Here is a 13,900-nt window from a genome sequence, read left to right on the forward strand (position 1 = left end):
AGGTTCTACCACCACACCGCCCATTCGATTGTGCCGTGGATCTTGTTCCCGGTGCCAAATTGCCCAAAGCCCGGCTGTACAATCTCTCCGGCCCTGAGCGGGCTGCTATGAAGGAGTATATCTCTGAAAGCCTCCGTAAAGGGCATATATGGCCATCTGTCTCTCCTGTGGCAGCGGGGTTCTTTTTTGTAAAAAAGAAGGATGGTGGTTTACGCCCATGCCTCGATTTTCGAGAACTGAATAAAATAACCATAAGAAACGCCTACCCTCTCCCACTGATACCTGATTTGTACAATCAATTGTCGGGGGCCAGGTGGTTCTCTAAGTTGGACCTCAGGGGAGCATACAATCTCATCCGTATGCGGGAGGGGGATGAATGGAAAACTGCATTTCTCACCTCTGAGGGTCTGTTTGAAAATTTGGTTATGCCCTTCGGTTTGACTACCGCACCAGCGGTATTCCAGAATTTCATTAACCATGTTTTTTCTGATTTTATTGGACGTTTTGTAGTTGTTTATCTTGACGATATACTTATATATTCTTCTGATAGACAAAGTCATATGGGTCATCTTCATGCGGTTCTCCAGAGGCTCAGGGAGAACTCACTCTTTGCCAAATTGGAGAAGTGTTCATTTTTTACTCAAGAAGTGTCCTTTCTAGGGGTCATCCTGTCCGCTGAGGGGTTTTGTATGGACCCTAGGAAGGTACAGGCCATTGTGGATTGGGTGCAACCCAGAGATCTCAAGGGTCTTCAGCGATTTCTGGGTTTCGCCAATTATTATAGAAAATTCATCAAGGGGTTCTCTCAAGTGGTCAAACCCCTCACTGATCTCACCCAAAAGGGAGCGGATCTTAAAAACTGGTCAGCTCCAGCTGTGGCGGCGTTTTCTTTGTTAAAAGAACGTTTCATGACTGCTCCGGTACTGGTGCAACCTGACTTGTCTAAACCATTCATCGTAGAAGTGGATGCCTCTGAGGTGGGAGTGGGGGCTGTGTTGTCCCAGGGGCCCACCACATTAACTAACTTAAGACCCTGTGCCTTCTTTTCTAAAAAATTTTCCTCTGCTGAAAGGAATTATGATGTGGGTAACCGAGAGTTGTTGGCCATTAAATTGGCTTTTGAAGAATGGAGGCATTTTTTGGAGGGGGCTGTCCATCGTATCACTGTCATTAAAGATCACAAGAATCTGTCTTACATCGAATCCGCCAAACGTCTGACTCCGAGACAGGCAAGGTGGTCACTTTTTTTTTCCCGATTTCAGTTTTCCATCACTTTCAGACCAGGTTCCAAGAATGTGAAGGCGGATGCCTTGTCTCGCAGCCTAGATCCGGTATCGCCTCCGGAGCCTCCTTCCTCCATTCTTCAGCGCGGGGTGGTGGTGGCTTTGGTGTCCCAGAGATTGGAGCAGGAGATTCGTGAGGCCCAATCTCTTGCTCCCCCGTCCATACCTGAAAATAAGCTCTTTGTGCCTGTCCAGTATCGGTTAAGAGTGCTTCGGGAGTTCCACGACTCAGCTCTGAGTGGGCATCCAGGAATCTCGGCCACTCGTAAAGCCATCACTAGGCTGTTCTGGTGGCCCTCATTGACTTCTGACGTCACTGGTTTTGTGTCCTCCTGTGAAACTTGTGCCCGCGCGAAAGCCTCCCACAACCGGCCGGCCGGGGAATTGGTGCCACTGCCAATTCCGGATAGACCGTGGACTCACCTGTCCATGGATTTTATCACCGATCTCCCACCCTCTAATGGCAAAACCGTGATCTGGGTAGTTGTGGATAGGTTCAGCAAACAAGCACATTTTGTACCCTTATCGGGCCTTCCTAATGCTGAGACTCTATCTGGGCTGTTCATTGAGCATGTGATTCGGTTGCATGGTGTGCCTGTCAGTGTGGTGTCTGATAGAGGGGTGCAATTCGTGTCAAAATTCTGGAGAGCTTTTTGTAAAAGGCTGGGCATCAGTCTGTCCTTTTCATCGGCCTACCATCCCGAGACCAATGTTCAGACTGAAAGGACCAATCAGTCTTTAGAGCAGATCCTGCCGTGTCTTGTCACATCCAGACAGGATGATTGGTGCTCTATGATACCTATGGCGGAATTTGCCTTCAATAATCGTGTCAATCAGTCTACTGGTACTTCTCCTTTCTTCTGCAACTACGGGTTTCACCCTCATTTTGGTGAATTCTCCAGACTAGATTCGGAGTGTCCAGGGGCTGATTCAGCCTTTTTGCGGTTGGAGGAGGTTTGGAGGGAAGTTCAGAGAAACATTGGGGAGGCTCAGGGCAAATATAAGTTTTTCGCAGATAAACGACGCTCGGTGGGGCCGGCTTATCAGGTGGGGGATAAGGTATGGTTATCCACCAAAAACATAAGGCTGAGAATTCCCTCTGCTAAGTTGGGTCCCAAGTTTATTGGTCCGTATGAGATTTTAGAGGTGATTAATCCTGTGGTCTTTCGCCTGCGGTTGCCTCCGTCATTACGGATTCCTAATGTGTTCCACAAAGCGCTTCTGAAGCCCTCGGTGCCTTCCTCTGACGAGTCTCCCTCGCACCCGCCGCCTGTTATGGTAGATGGGCAGACCGAGTACGAGGTGGAACAGGTGGTGGATTCTCGTATGCTCCGTCGTTCGCTTCAGTACTTGGTCCATTGGAAAGGATACGGTCCTGAGGATCGGTCATGGGTGCCGGCGCGTTCGGTCCATGCGGATCGGTTGGTCCGGGCCTTTCACGCTCGTCATCCAGGGAAGCCTGGGGGTCCAGTGGCCCCCCATTGAGAGGGGGGTACTGTCATGGTCCAGTCCGGAGTTTATCTTCTGCTGTCTTCACTCCGGACTGGTCATGCGGGGGTTAATCTCCTCAGCCTCGTTCTGGAGCTAGCTGGGCTATTTAAATCCCTCACAGCCTGCTGACCAGTGTTAGTGATAGCTCAAGCTTGCAGTTTAGAGCCGCTGACCCTTGTACCCTGGTGATCCTCCTGCCTTTGACTGATATTCACGTGTATGACCCGGACTGATTTCTGACCCCGTCTCTTGGTATTCGTCTCTGCTGTTACGTTCCCTCTCTGGCGTCTGACTCCCTGGCTTGTACCCCGACCACGTATTTCGTCTCACGATTTGGACCCCGTGCTCATGTTCTGGCTTTCTGACTCTTGGCTTTGGTATTTTGACTACGTGTATTGCTGCTCCTTCTGGTACGTCTGCTCCTGTTAGTTTCTGACTCGGTTCGTCTGACTATTCTCTCTTGTTACCTGTGGTACCTGTGCTGTTGCTCAGGGTTGCTGCTCTTAGTGTATAACCTCTCTTCCCTCACCAGCTCCCCCTGGTGGAGGTTTCACGACACACACAAGGACACAGGACAGAGGTTGAGTCAACTTTAATCCATGTCAACTGGCTTCAAGTGTGATTTACTTATTGCCAACACCTGTTAGGTGCCACAGTAAGTTACAGGTGCTGTTAATTACACAAATTAAAGAAGCATCACATGATTTTTCGAACAGTGCCAATACTTATGTCCACCCTCTTTTTTATGTTTGGTGTGGAATTTTATCCAATTTGGCTTTAGGGCAATTCTTTTTGTGTTTTTTCATTTAAGACAAATTAAATGAAGATAATAATACCAAAGAATTTGTGTTTGCAATCATTTTCAGGAAGAAACTGAGTATTATTTGACAGAATTGCAGGGGTGTCAATACTTTTGGCCACAACTGTATGTATTACATAGATATATAGATAAAAGAAAAACCGGTAATTCAGCAGCCGTGGTAGTGTAAAATCATAGCAAGAGCAGACAGGATAGAAGAGATGGATTACATACAGTAAATACATACAGAATGGGTAGATATATAGATGTCAGTGACAAATACAATTAGCACAGTGTGTGTGCAGCTTACAGTACATATACTTTTTATAAACAAAGATTATTTAAAAAAAAAAAATAGCGTGGGCTCCCGCGCAATTTTTGTAATCAGCAGAGGGTAAGCTGACGGCTGGGGGCCAATGTTTCTAACCTGGGAAGGGGGTAATACCCATGGAGCGTCCCAGGCTATTAATATCAGCTCACAGCTGTATACTTAGCCTTTACTGGATATTAAAATGGGTGACCACCCAAAAAATGAGGTGGGGTCCCCCTATAATTAATAGCCAACAAAGGCTATGCAGACAGGTGCGGGCTGATATTAATAGCCTAGGAAGGGGCCATGGATACTGGCAACCCTGGCTAAAAACATCAACTCTCAGTGTTGGGTATCCGATCTCCACAATCTAATATTGATGACCTATAATATTGCTGACCTACCAAAAGAACTGTTCATTGATATAATGTAGTGGGCAAAACTTTTAACCAATAACCATTGTTATAGGGGATTCAAAGGCTGTGTTACTTTTTTGCCTCTATCCTAAGAGCGCTGTGATTGGCACTATGATGAGGTCCTATGGCAGGTCTGGTGTGGAGGTCCTCAGGTTGACACTATTATGGTGGTCTTGACCTTTGGCTGGCATTAAAGTTTTCTATGCACATTTATTGGTATCCTCAATCAAGAAAAATTCACAAAATGATTGACTATTTTGCCACACTCTGTCAGACTGATTCACCACCCTTGGACTATTAGTTTGCATGGGCAGATTATAATGTGAGTTACTCACCAGACCTGTTCCATTTATAACTCTGCTGAGAGCCGACGCATTTGTCACTGAACAACATGTGAAGACGTAAAGGAAGTTTCCTAGTAGATATGACAGCCCCTAGGACAAATAGAAAAAACCTTAAGTAACACATGAATTAATAGCACACATATACATAAGTATATATAACTGTATATTTATGACACGTGCGAGGTTATGGCTTGTGATGGATAGTCCATGTGGCTATGTCAGGGGGAATATGAGACTGGTAGAGCATAAATGACACTGGCTCACTACATGGAGCACACTGACTGTCACTTTAAGGGGCCACAACTTGTGGCCTAATGTTGTGTATGGTGACAGATCTCCCTAATGAGTTCTGATATTCTCATAGTTACAGCGGTGGGTAAATTATGCCATATATGATTATTCGTATGAAGAACAAACAGGAGAAGTAGCAACAGGTAAGTCAATACAAATGCATCGTCAACATGACTGGCGTAGTGCATGCTGAAGCTACACCATTCAAGATGGAGTAGAAGAGATGCTGAATTCATAAGGAGACACACACTACTTAATGAATTGGGTGCCTCTTCTGAGCGGTGTGTGACTGCATGCGCTATTCCATACAGGGACTGGAGTTGCATTTCTGGAGTAAAAAATGCTACCACTTCTCATGATTCGGATGAACGGGTATGACCACACCAAACCCACCCTCGCTTCCCCAGCTCTGCCCTTGTCATTGGAGCTGATTCTAAGTGGTGTGAAAACACTCAAAGTCACAGACTTTTTGGGAAACTCCAAGTTTGATTAATCGGCCACCAAATACATTTACAATCTATTTGTGGATACCTTATTGATGGGTTAAGTGCTACTGGGTTTTTATAGGGCGTAAATACAATGCAACTATATGCATATAACTTTAAAGGGAACCAGCTGTTTCATGTTGCCCAAACCGGAGGCAGCATGATTCAGATCCTGGATACGTTAATGATCTGGCTGGGGATCATAGTCAGAGACCATACTAGTCCGACTCCGCCCTCGGCCGTCTCTTCCCAGCGCTACTGCAGGTGATGACAGATCTCCAGCCAAAGCGAGAGACCTGTCAATCACCTCTGACATCGCTGCATAGAGCTGGACTAGTCTGGTCTCCGGCTATGGTCCCCAGCAAGATCTTTAAAGTATATTTATGCTTGGATGCAATCGTGCAGCCCATCTCTGATTCATGCAGCCTGTGGTTCGGGCAGCATGAACCGACTGATAAGTTCTCCTTAAAGACTGATGCAATTCAATGGTTTTTAAACTCAGAGACTGCGAGTAGGATATATAGTAATTGTCATTAAAGCTTTTCAATTAGAAATATACGGTATACCTTTACTGTTTCTGTTTTGCCAGCACCATGCTCTCCTTGTAGGATTACACCATTATTCTGCTGCAGTATCTATCGAAAGAAATATTAATTTCACAAAAAAAAATTGCTCTGAAAAATTGTAAAATACTAATCAAAATATATCTGAGTCCCTACAAACATACATAATATATTGTCTGACATGCCTGTATACGAAACAGAATGACAAGCTGACAATAGGAATCATTGATCAATGTCTTTGTATCAAGGCGGTAACTACATGAGTCAACTTGGGGCACATTTCCACTGCATTAATTTACATACCAATTGAAATGACAGAAGAGGAAAACACACAGAAATAAAAATACATTAGTGGCATCATTGTAATGACATCTCGAAAAAGAAAATTCATTAACTGGTTTATATCAGACCTATAATATGAATTTATTTTAGATGATCTAGATGATATAGCAGGAAAGATTACACAGGTCAACGAAAAAAAATTTTTTTTCTGGTGTCCAAAATATTTTAATGAATTTGGGGTATTTTTGGGGTGCTGATTCTGAATATGTCATCAGTTTTGCCAGATTGGCTCAAGTTTTTGAGATTTTTGGTATCTTATTTATAGCACTTGTTGGTAAATGCGACGCATCATCTCATTAATTTCTTTGGATTAGTACTTGAACTGAGCAGTTCTCAATATAGTTTTGTGTTAATTAGTGTTCTAAAAGTTTGTTCATAGCTTGATTTTTGCACTAACTTTATGTTGTTGTCTGTTTTCCAGTGAAAAGCATGAACTCATCATGAAGAAGTTGTCTTAACGATCCAGACTCATTCTGTTACATTTGTGGTGAATATACACTGCCAAAACATAGAAGAAACATAACACACTTCGTAAAAAAAGTGTATTTTGCCTATTTTGGGGTTATGCTTGGGGACCAAGACAAGTTTTGGGCACCACACATAGTGTGCAAAGCATGTATCGAATTATTACGAAAATGGAGCAAAGGACAAAGAAAAAGCTTCAAATTTGGTGTTCCAATGGTGTGGAGAGAGCCAAAAAATCATCATGATGACTGTTATTTCTGTGCAGTGCAAGTGCAAGGATTCAATAAGCATAAGAAACGAAAATGGGAGTAACATGGAATCTGCAAGAAGGCCTGTCCCTCATTGTGAAGATGTGCCTGTACCTGTGTTTACCATAAATAACAGTCATCATGATGATTTTTTGGCTCTCTCCACACCATTGGAACACCAAATTTGAAGCTTTTTCTTTGTCCTTTGCTCCATTTTCGTAATAATTCGATACATGCTTTGCACACTATGTGTGGTGCCCAAAACTTGTCTTGGTCCCCAAGCATAACCCCAAAATAGGCAAAATACACTTTTTTTACGAAGTGTGTTATGTTTCTTCTATGTTTTGGCAGTGTGTATTCACCACAAATGTAACAGAATGAGTCTGGATCGTTAAGACAACTTCTTCTTGATGAGTTCATGCTTTTCACTGGAAAACAGACAACAACATAAAGTTAGTGCAAAAATCAAGCTATGAACAAACTTTTAGAACACTAATTAACACAAAACTATATTGAGAACTGCTCAGTTCAAGTACTAATCCAAAGAAATTAATGAGATGATGCGTCGCATTTACCAACAAGTGCTATAAATAAGATACCAAAAATCTCAAAAACTTGAGCCAATCTGGCAAAACTGATGACATATTCAGAATCAGCACCCCAAAAATACCCTAAATTCGATGAAATATCTTTGGCACCAAAAATGCTGTTGACCAGTGTTAGCATTGTTTGAACCCAACAGAAAATATTTTGGTCATCGAAGCAATGGACTGTATAAACACATTGGGCTATGTTCATTAAGATTGGCGTTTTGTATGTAAATCTTAATGAGGGGCATGCGATAATGAGATGTGCCAAATTTATTAACAAGTGCACGCATGCTATCAGTTGCATGCGACTTTGTATGCTTAGCCAGAAATGTTACTCCAATCATTGACTGGAGTAACACTTTTGGCATCATGTATTTCACCATTTTCAATGAATACGAAGGGGGAGGGGGGTGAAGCCATACCCCAAACTACCCTGGCTCCTCCCCAGCTCTGCCCATTTCGGTAGAGCTACGTTAAACTGTTATAAAAAACGTTGAAAGATGCAACATTTTTGCAAAACTTCACGTTGACTTTTTAAAGTGTATTATGTCACTTTTCTGGCCAATAAAAAACCACTGATGACTTGTCCCCATGTCAGTTATAGCTAAGACAACTCTCTAAAGACACCAATATTTACCTGAGATATTTTGAAAAAACATTTCTCAGTTACGGGATTCATAATAAAAGGAATTTTTGCACCATAGAATTCACATCCGTAAGTGTACTGAGCATCCAATATATTAAGCTCATGTCTGCATGATCCATCTGGGAGGAAAGCAAAAAAGAATGCTTCAGATACCAGGTACTAAATCTAATCTAACCCTTTCATGACTGGGAACATTTTGGGCACTGCTAATCCAAACAAAAATAATTGTTTTTGCACTGCTGATTGTATAAATAGGACTTTTTATTCTTATCTAGTGGAAAGATTTTTTATTTTGTATATATTTTATATGGAAAATGACATCAGAAGCAAATATTTCTCCCACAAGCTAAATATGTACTTACAATGCTAAATCTGTGACCATGAAATAATGCAGGGAGCAATGACCGTACTTCAGATTTATAAGTACTTCCCACAGTGAAACAAGCACAGATTGGCGGACAAATGTAAGTTTTGTATGTTTGCAGTAAGTGCCGTGTATTCTGTGTGTTGTGAACCATATTACTTGCTGATCCCATAATACAAATGCCAAGAAAAAAGTATATTTGTAGTATGTATAGTTAAAGAGATGTGTTTTAAAAACGGTACTTTATTTTAAATTCATTAATTTATGTTTATTTATTGGGTCTCAGAACAGTGGGAACACATGACCTGTATAATGATCACTGTTAACAGAATAATTTCGGGTTTCCTTGGCTTATGGGCCCAGTAGCGGCCACGCAGTTTGCTACTATAGTCAGTATGAACCTGCTTCTCACCATGTTTTGTACATCTATGTGACATTTTGGGTGTGCATATAGGGAGCGGGCTCAGGAACTGAGACCGCTTCATAAATGGCAAGGGCCGACTGTATTATACTCATGTAGTTTACCTCTTTAGATACCTCAAAAGTGTCCAATGTTATAACCTTTTAAAGTTGTGGGCAAAAAACTAGAGCTAAATTTTTTTTTAGAAAAATGGGGGTAGAGGAATAGTTTGTTATCAATGGATGGCTTTACATGGATTAAACATTTTTTGCTTATAAAAAGTTCACTGTTTTGACTTTTTATGCACATTTTTTTATCTGAACATTACACTACATTACACAGCACCATACTTCTATATAAATAAATACAAATAATATTAATGGTCCCATTGTTGGGTTATTGGTAACATTGCTTTCCCATAAACATCTCATACTCTCCTCTCCACATAAGCATAAGGAACTCAATGTGTGGCTATGTCTTTACTTTTTTACCTTTTTCCTTTAGGTAAAACTTAATACTTTTTTTCCACTCAAAATCAGAATTCTCACATACTTTCCGAGACCAAATATTTTCCATGACATCACGAAGATAAAGTGCTTGCTGTAAACAAATGCAATGTTTGTTACTTGTAAAAGCTGAAAATAGTTGGGCAAATGCAAAACTACATAGTTTATCTTACTGTACAGAAAAAAAAAATCTGTTTTTTTTTTGCAATTGAACTTTGTTAATATTTTTTTTGCATTTTTTAATACTTTTTAAAATTAGTTTAAACAGAAAATTCACAAAAAGAAAAAAGTAGAAAGATTAATCTAAAAACTGATTTGACCAAACAATGAACTGGAACCTGACTGCTGATTCATGCTGCCTGAACGACTGCCAGCATGAATCGAAGACCAACTGTGTTATTGTATACGCGCATGTTTTCCAATGAAATGCTGTCCTATTTCAGAGAAAAAAATATTTTAAAAGCCAGCCAGAGGCCATGCAACTAGGTCCCTAGCAGCCTCCGACTGCTCTGCTCAGCTAGACTGTGTATAGGGAGAAACCTGTCAATCATGGAGGCTGGGGTGTAAAGAAGGTGCTGGTGCTTGTCTCCTGGACTAGTCACTAGAGTTGAGCGAAACGGGTCGAAAAAATTCAAAAGTCGCCGACTTTTGGCAAAGTCGGGTTTCATGAAACGAAACCCGACCCTAGGATGAGGTCGGCCACGAGGTTGGCGACTTACCCGCCAAAGTCGCGTTTCAAAAGTTTGATTTTGCGCTCTTTTTCAGCCAATCAGGATCCACGGACACTGTGGGCAACGTGATGACCTAGGCACGGGTCACCACCATCTTTCAGAAGGGCATGCAAGTAATTGGCTTGCTTTGGTGGGCGTCACAGGGGGTATAAAAGGGCGTGCACGCCGACCGCCATCTTACTTCTGCCGATCTTAGTATAGGGAGAGGTTGCTGCTGATTCTGTAGGGAGAGCGTTAGGCAGGGAAGAAGACAAAAAAACTGCTTCTGCTGCTAGCGATTTGGCCTGCACAACACACAAGTCACTGTGTGTGCAGTGCAAGGGGAGGCTATATTGTGGTGTATCAGTGGTGTTGGTTGTTGGGCTGCCTTTTAAGGCTTCCTGACACGCTGGCATTGCTGTTTACCCACTGCTCCGCAAACTGCTTTTTTAAAAGCAATCCAATCTCCCTTATCCTCTAGTCACTTTTGTCACAGCTGTGCCATCGAGCCTGTCACATAGCGCTCAGATATCAGTGGGCCTCACACAATCCACAAGTGTCCAGTGTCCAAAAGTGTGCGCAGAGATTCAAAATCTCCATTATCCTCTCGTCACTTTGGTCACAGGCAGCTGTGCCATCGAGCCTGTCACATAGCGCTCAGATATCAGTGGGCCTCACACAATCCACAAGTGTCCAGTGTCCAAAAGTGTGCGCAGAGATTCAAAATCTCCATTATCCTCTCGTCACTTTGGTCACAGCTGTGCCATCGAGCCTGTCACATAGCGCTCAGATATCAGTGGGCCTCACACAATCCACAAGTGTCCAGTGTCTAAAAGTGTGCGCAGAGATTCAAAATCTCCATTATCCTCTCGTCACTTTTGTCACAGGCAGCTGTGCCATCGAGCCTGTCACATAGCGCTCAGATATCAGTGGGCCTCACACAATCCACAAGTGTCCAGTGTCCAAAAGTGTGCGCAGAGATTCAAAATCTCCATTATCCTCTCGTCACTTTTGTCACAGGCAGCTGTGCCATTGAGCCTGTCACATAGCGCTCAGATATCAGTGGGCCTCACACAATCCACAAGTGTCCAGTGTCCAAAAGTGTGCGCAGAGATTCAAAATCTCCATTATCCTCTCGTCACTTTTGTCACAGGCAGCTGTGCCATCGAGCGTGTCACATAGCGCTCAGATAATCAGTGGGCCTCACACAATCCACAAGTGTCCAGTGGTCCAAAAGTGTGCACAGAGATTCAAAATCTCCATTATCCTCTCGTCACTTTGGTCACAGGCAGCTGTGCCATCGAGCCTGTCACATAGCGCTCAGATATCAGTGGGCCTCACACAATCCACAAGTGTCCAGTGTCCAAAAGTGTGCGCAGAGATTCAAAATCTCCATTATCCTCTCGTCACTTTGGTCACAGGCAGCTGTGCCATCGAGCGTGTCACATAGCGCTCAGATATCAGTGGGCCTCACACAATCCACAAGTGTCCAGTGTCCAAAAGTGTGCGCAGAGATTCAAAATCTCCATTATCCTTTCGTCACTTTGGTCACAGGCAGCTGTGCCATCGAGCCTGTCACATAGCGCTCAGATATCAGTGGGCCTAACACAATCCACAAGTGTCCAGTGTCCAAAAGTGTGCGCAGAGATTCAAAATCTCCATTATCCTCTCGTCACTTTGGTCACAGGCAGCTGTGCCATCGAGCCTGTCACATAGCGCTCAGATATCAGTGGGCCTCACACAATCCAAAAGTGTCCACTGTCCACAAGTGTGTGCAGAAATTCTAAATCTCCCCTGTCCTATAGACACCTTGTACCTTGTTTTACATTACTATATAGTTTGTTGGATTTTGTCTACATTTCTACCAAAAATGAGGAAGGCTGGTGGAAGAGGCCATGGAATTGGGCGGGGGTTGGCAGCTGGTAATGATGGTGTTGGTGGTGGATCTGATGGTAGTGGCAAGAGCAAAATAGGACCGAATGCAGGAGGTGCTGACCCTGCGTCATCGTCTGGCTACATAAGGCCTCGAACGCTTAGTTTTCTAGGAGTTGGCAAACCGCTTTTAAAGGCAGAGCATCAGGAAAAAGTTTTGTCTTACATTGCTGACTCAGCCTCCAGCTCTATCGCCTCCTCTTCTTCAGTTGTAAAAAGTAAAAGCACTGAGTCGTCATTGGAGGCTCATGTTCATGAACCACACCTTTCCTTGTGTCCTTCACCCCAACCAAGATTGAAGGATGACGCAGGCCATACTACTGATTACTCCATGGAGCTGTTTTCACATACTATGCCTGGATTATCAAGTGAAATGGTGAATTACCCAGGCCAAGATGAATCTGACATGGAGTGCACTGATGCACAGCCGCTGATGGATGATTCTGCTGGTACATTCACTCAGAGCACTACATTGTCCTCGCAGTGTACAGAGCCAGATTTTGACCCTGATGAGACTCAGGTGCCCCTTCCCGCACACTATACCACCATACACGGTGACACAGAGAAAGGTGCACATGACATAGAAGAGGAGGTGATGGATGACCCAGTTGTTGACCCAGATTGGCATCCATTGGGGGAAGAGGGTGCTGCTTCCAATAGCTCAGATGAGGAGCATCCACAGCAGACATCGACATCGCAACAGCTGTTATCTGGCAGGCCCGGAGCACTCCAAAGACAGGTTCCAAACATCAAAAGAGTTGCTGGACAGCTTGTCCAGAGGGTCAAAAGATCACAGCATGCTAGGCCGCAAAATGTCTGCCAAAGTAGGAAGAGTGCAGTGTGGCACTTTTTTGAACAAAATCCTCATGATCAGGCCAAGGTTATCTGTAAGAAGTGCGCAAAGACCTTTAGCCGAGGGAAAAATCTGAAAAATTTGAATACCAGTTGCATGCTTAGACATTTAACCAGCATGCACTTGCAAGCGTGGACACAACACCAAACCTCAAGTGCCACATGTGCAACTGATCACAACGAAGGTAGTCAGCAACGCTACATTGTTTCCCCCACTGTAAGCCCACCGGTTAGCACAGCAGCAAATGTTGAGGTGTCGTTGCAAGGCCACAGCAGTCAGGGAATCCCACTGTTATATCAACGAAAGACTGATTCTAGGCCATCAGAAAGAACACCAACTCCATCACCATCATCAACCCTCTCTCAGTCCGCCCTGTCCACCGCTACTTCCACCATATGCAGCTCTCAAGTCCAGCTCACCCTCCCAGACACTATGAGTAGGTCAAGAAAGTACTCAGTCTCTCATCCGCGTACACTGGGTTTGAACGCCCACATTGCCAAACTAATCTCGTTTGAGTTGATGCCCTTTCGGTTGGTGGAAAGCACAGCTTTCCGCGAACTCATGGCTTATGCAGTACCATGCTATGACCTACCCAGTCACCACTTCTTCTCTCGCAAAGCCATCCCAGCCCTCCACCATCATGTGAAAGACCGCATTGTCCATGCACTCAAGCAGTCAGTGAGCGGAAAGGTGCACCTCACAACTGATGCATGGTCCAGTCGGCATGGCCAGGGCCGTTACGTGTCCATCACTGCGCACTGGGTTAATGTGGTGGATGCAGGGTCCACAGGGGACAGCGGTGGTGGGACAGTGCTGCCTAGCCCACGGTATAGGAAACAGTTGGCTGTAGGCGTTCGACCCT

General features: G+C 43.8%; 1 protein-coding gene across 1 annotated transcript in view; it reads right to left on the reverse strand.

Moving 5' to 3' along the window:
* The window catches only part of LOC141100933 (uncharacterized), a 516,918-nt gene that overhangs the window by 268,624 nt on the left and 234,394 nt on the right, over positions 1 to 13,900 (reverse strand). Inside the window, exons 43-46 of the mRNA XM_073589707.1 lie at positions 9,529 to 9,637; positions 8,265 to 8,392; positions 5,986 to 6,054; positions 4,635 to 4,733 (exon numbers count right to left, since the gene is read on the reverse strand). Of these exons, the coding sequence (XP_073445808.1) occupies positions 4,635 to 4,733; positions 5,986 to 6,054; positions 8,265 to 8,392; positions 9,529 to 9,637 (405 nt within the window). The remainder of the gene's footprint in view (positions 1 to 4,634; positions 4,734 to 5,985; positions 6,055 to 8,264; positions 8,393 to 9,528; positions 9,638 to 13,900) is intronic.

The sequence above is a fragment of the Dendrobates tinctorius genome, unplaced genomic scaffold, assembly GCF_039654945.1.
Source record: "Dendrobates tinctorius isolate UK_male_01 unplaced genomic scaffold, ASM3965494v1 ptg000111l, whole genome shotgun sequence".
Classification (NCBI taxonomy): domain Eukaryota; kingdom Metazoa; phylum Chordata; class Amphibia; order Anura; family Dendrobatidae; genus Dendrobates; species Dendrobates tinctorius.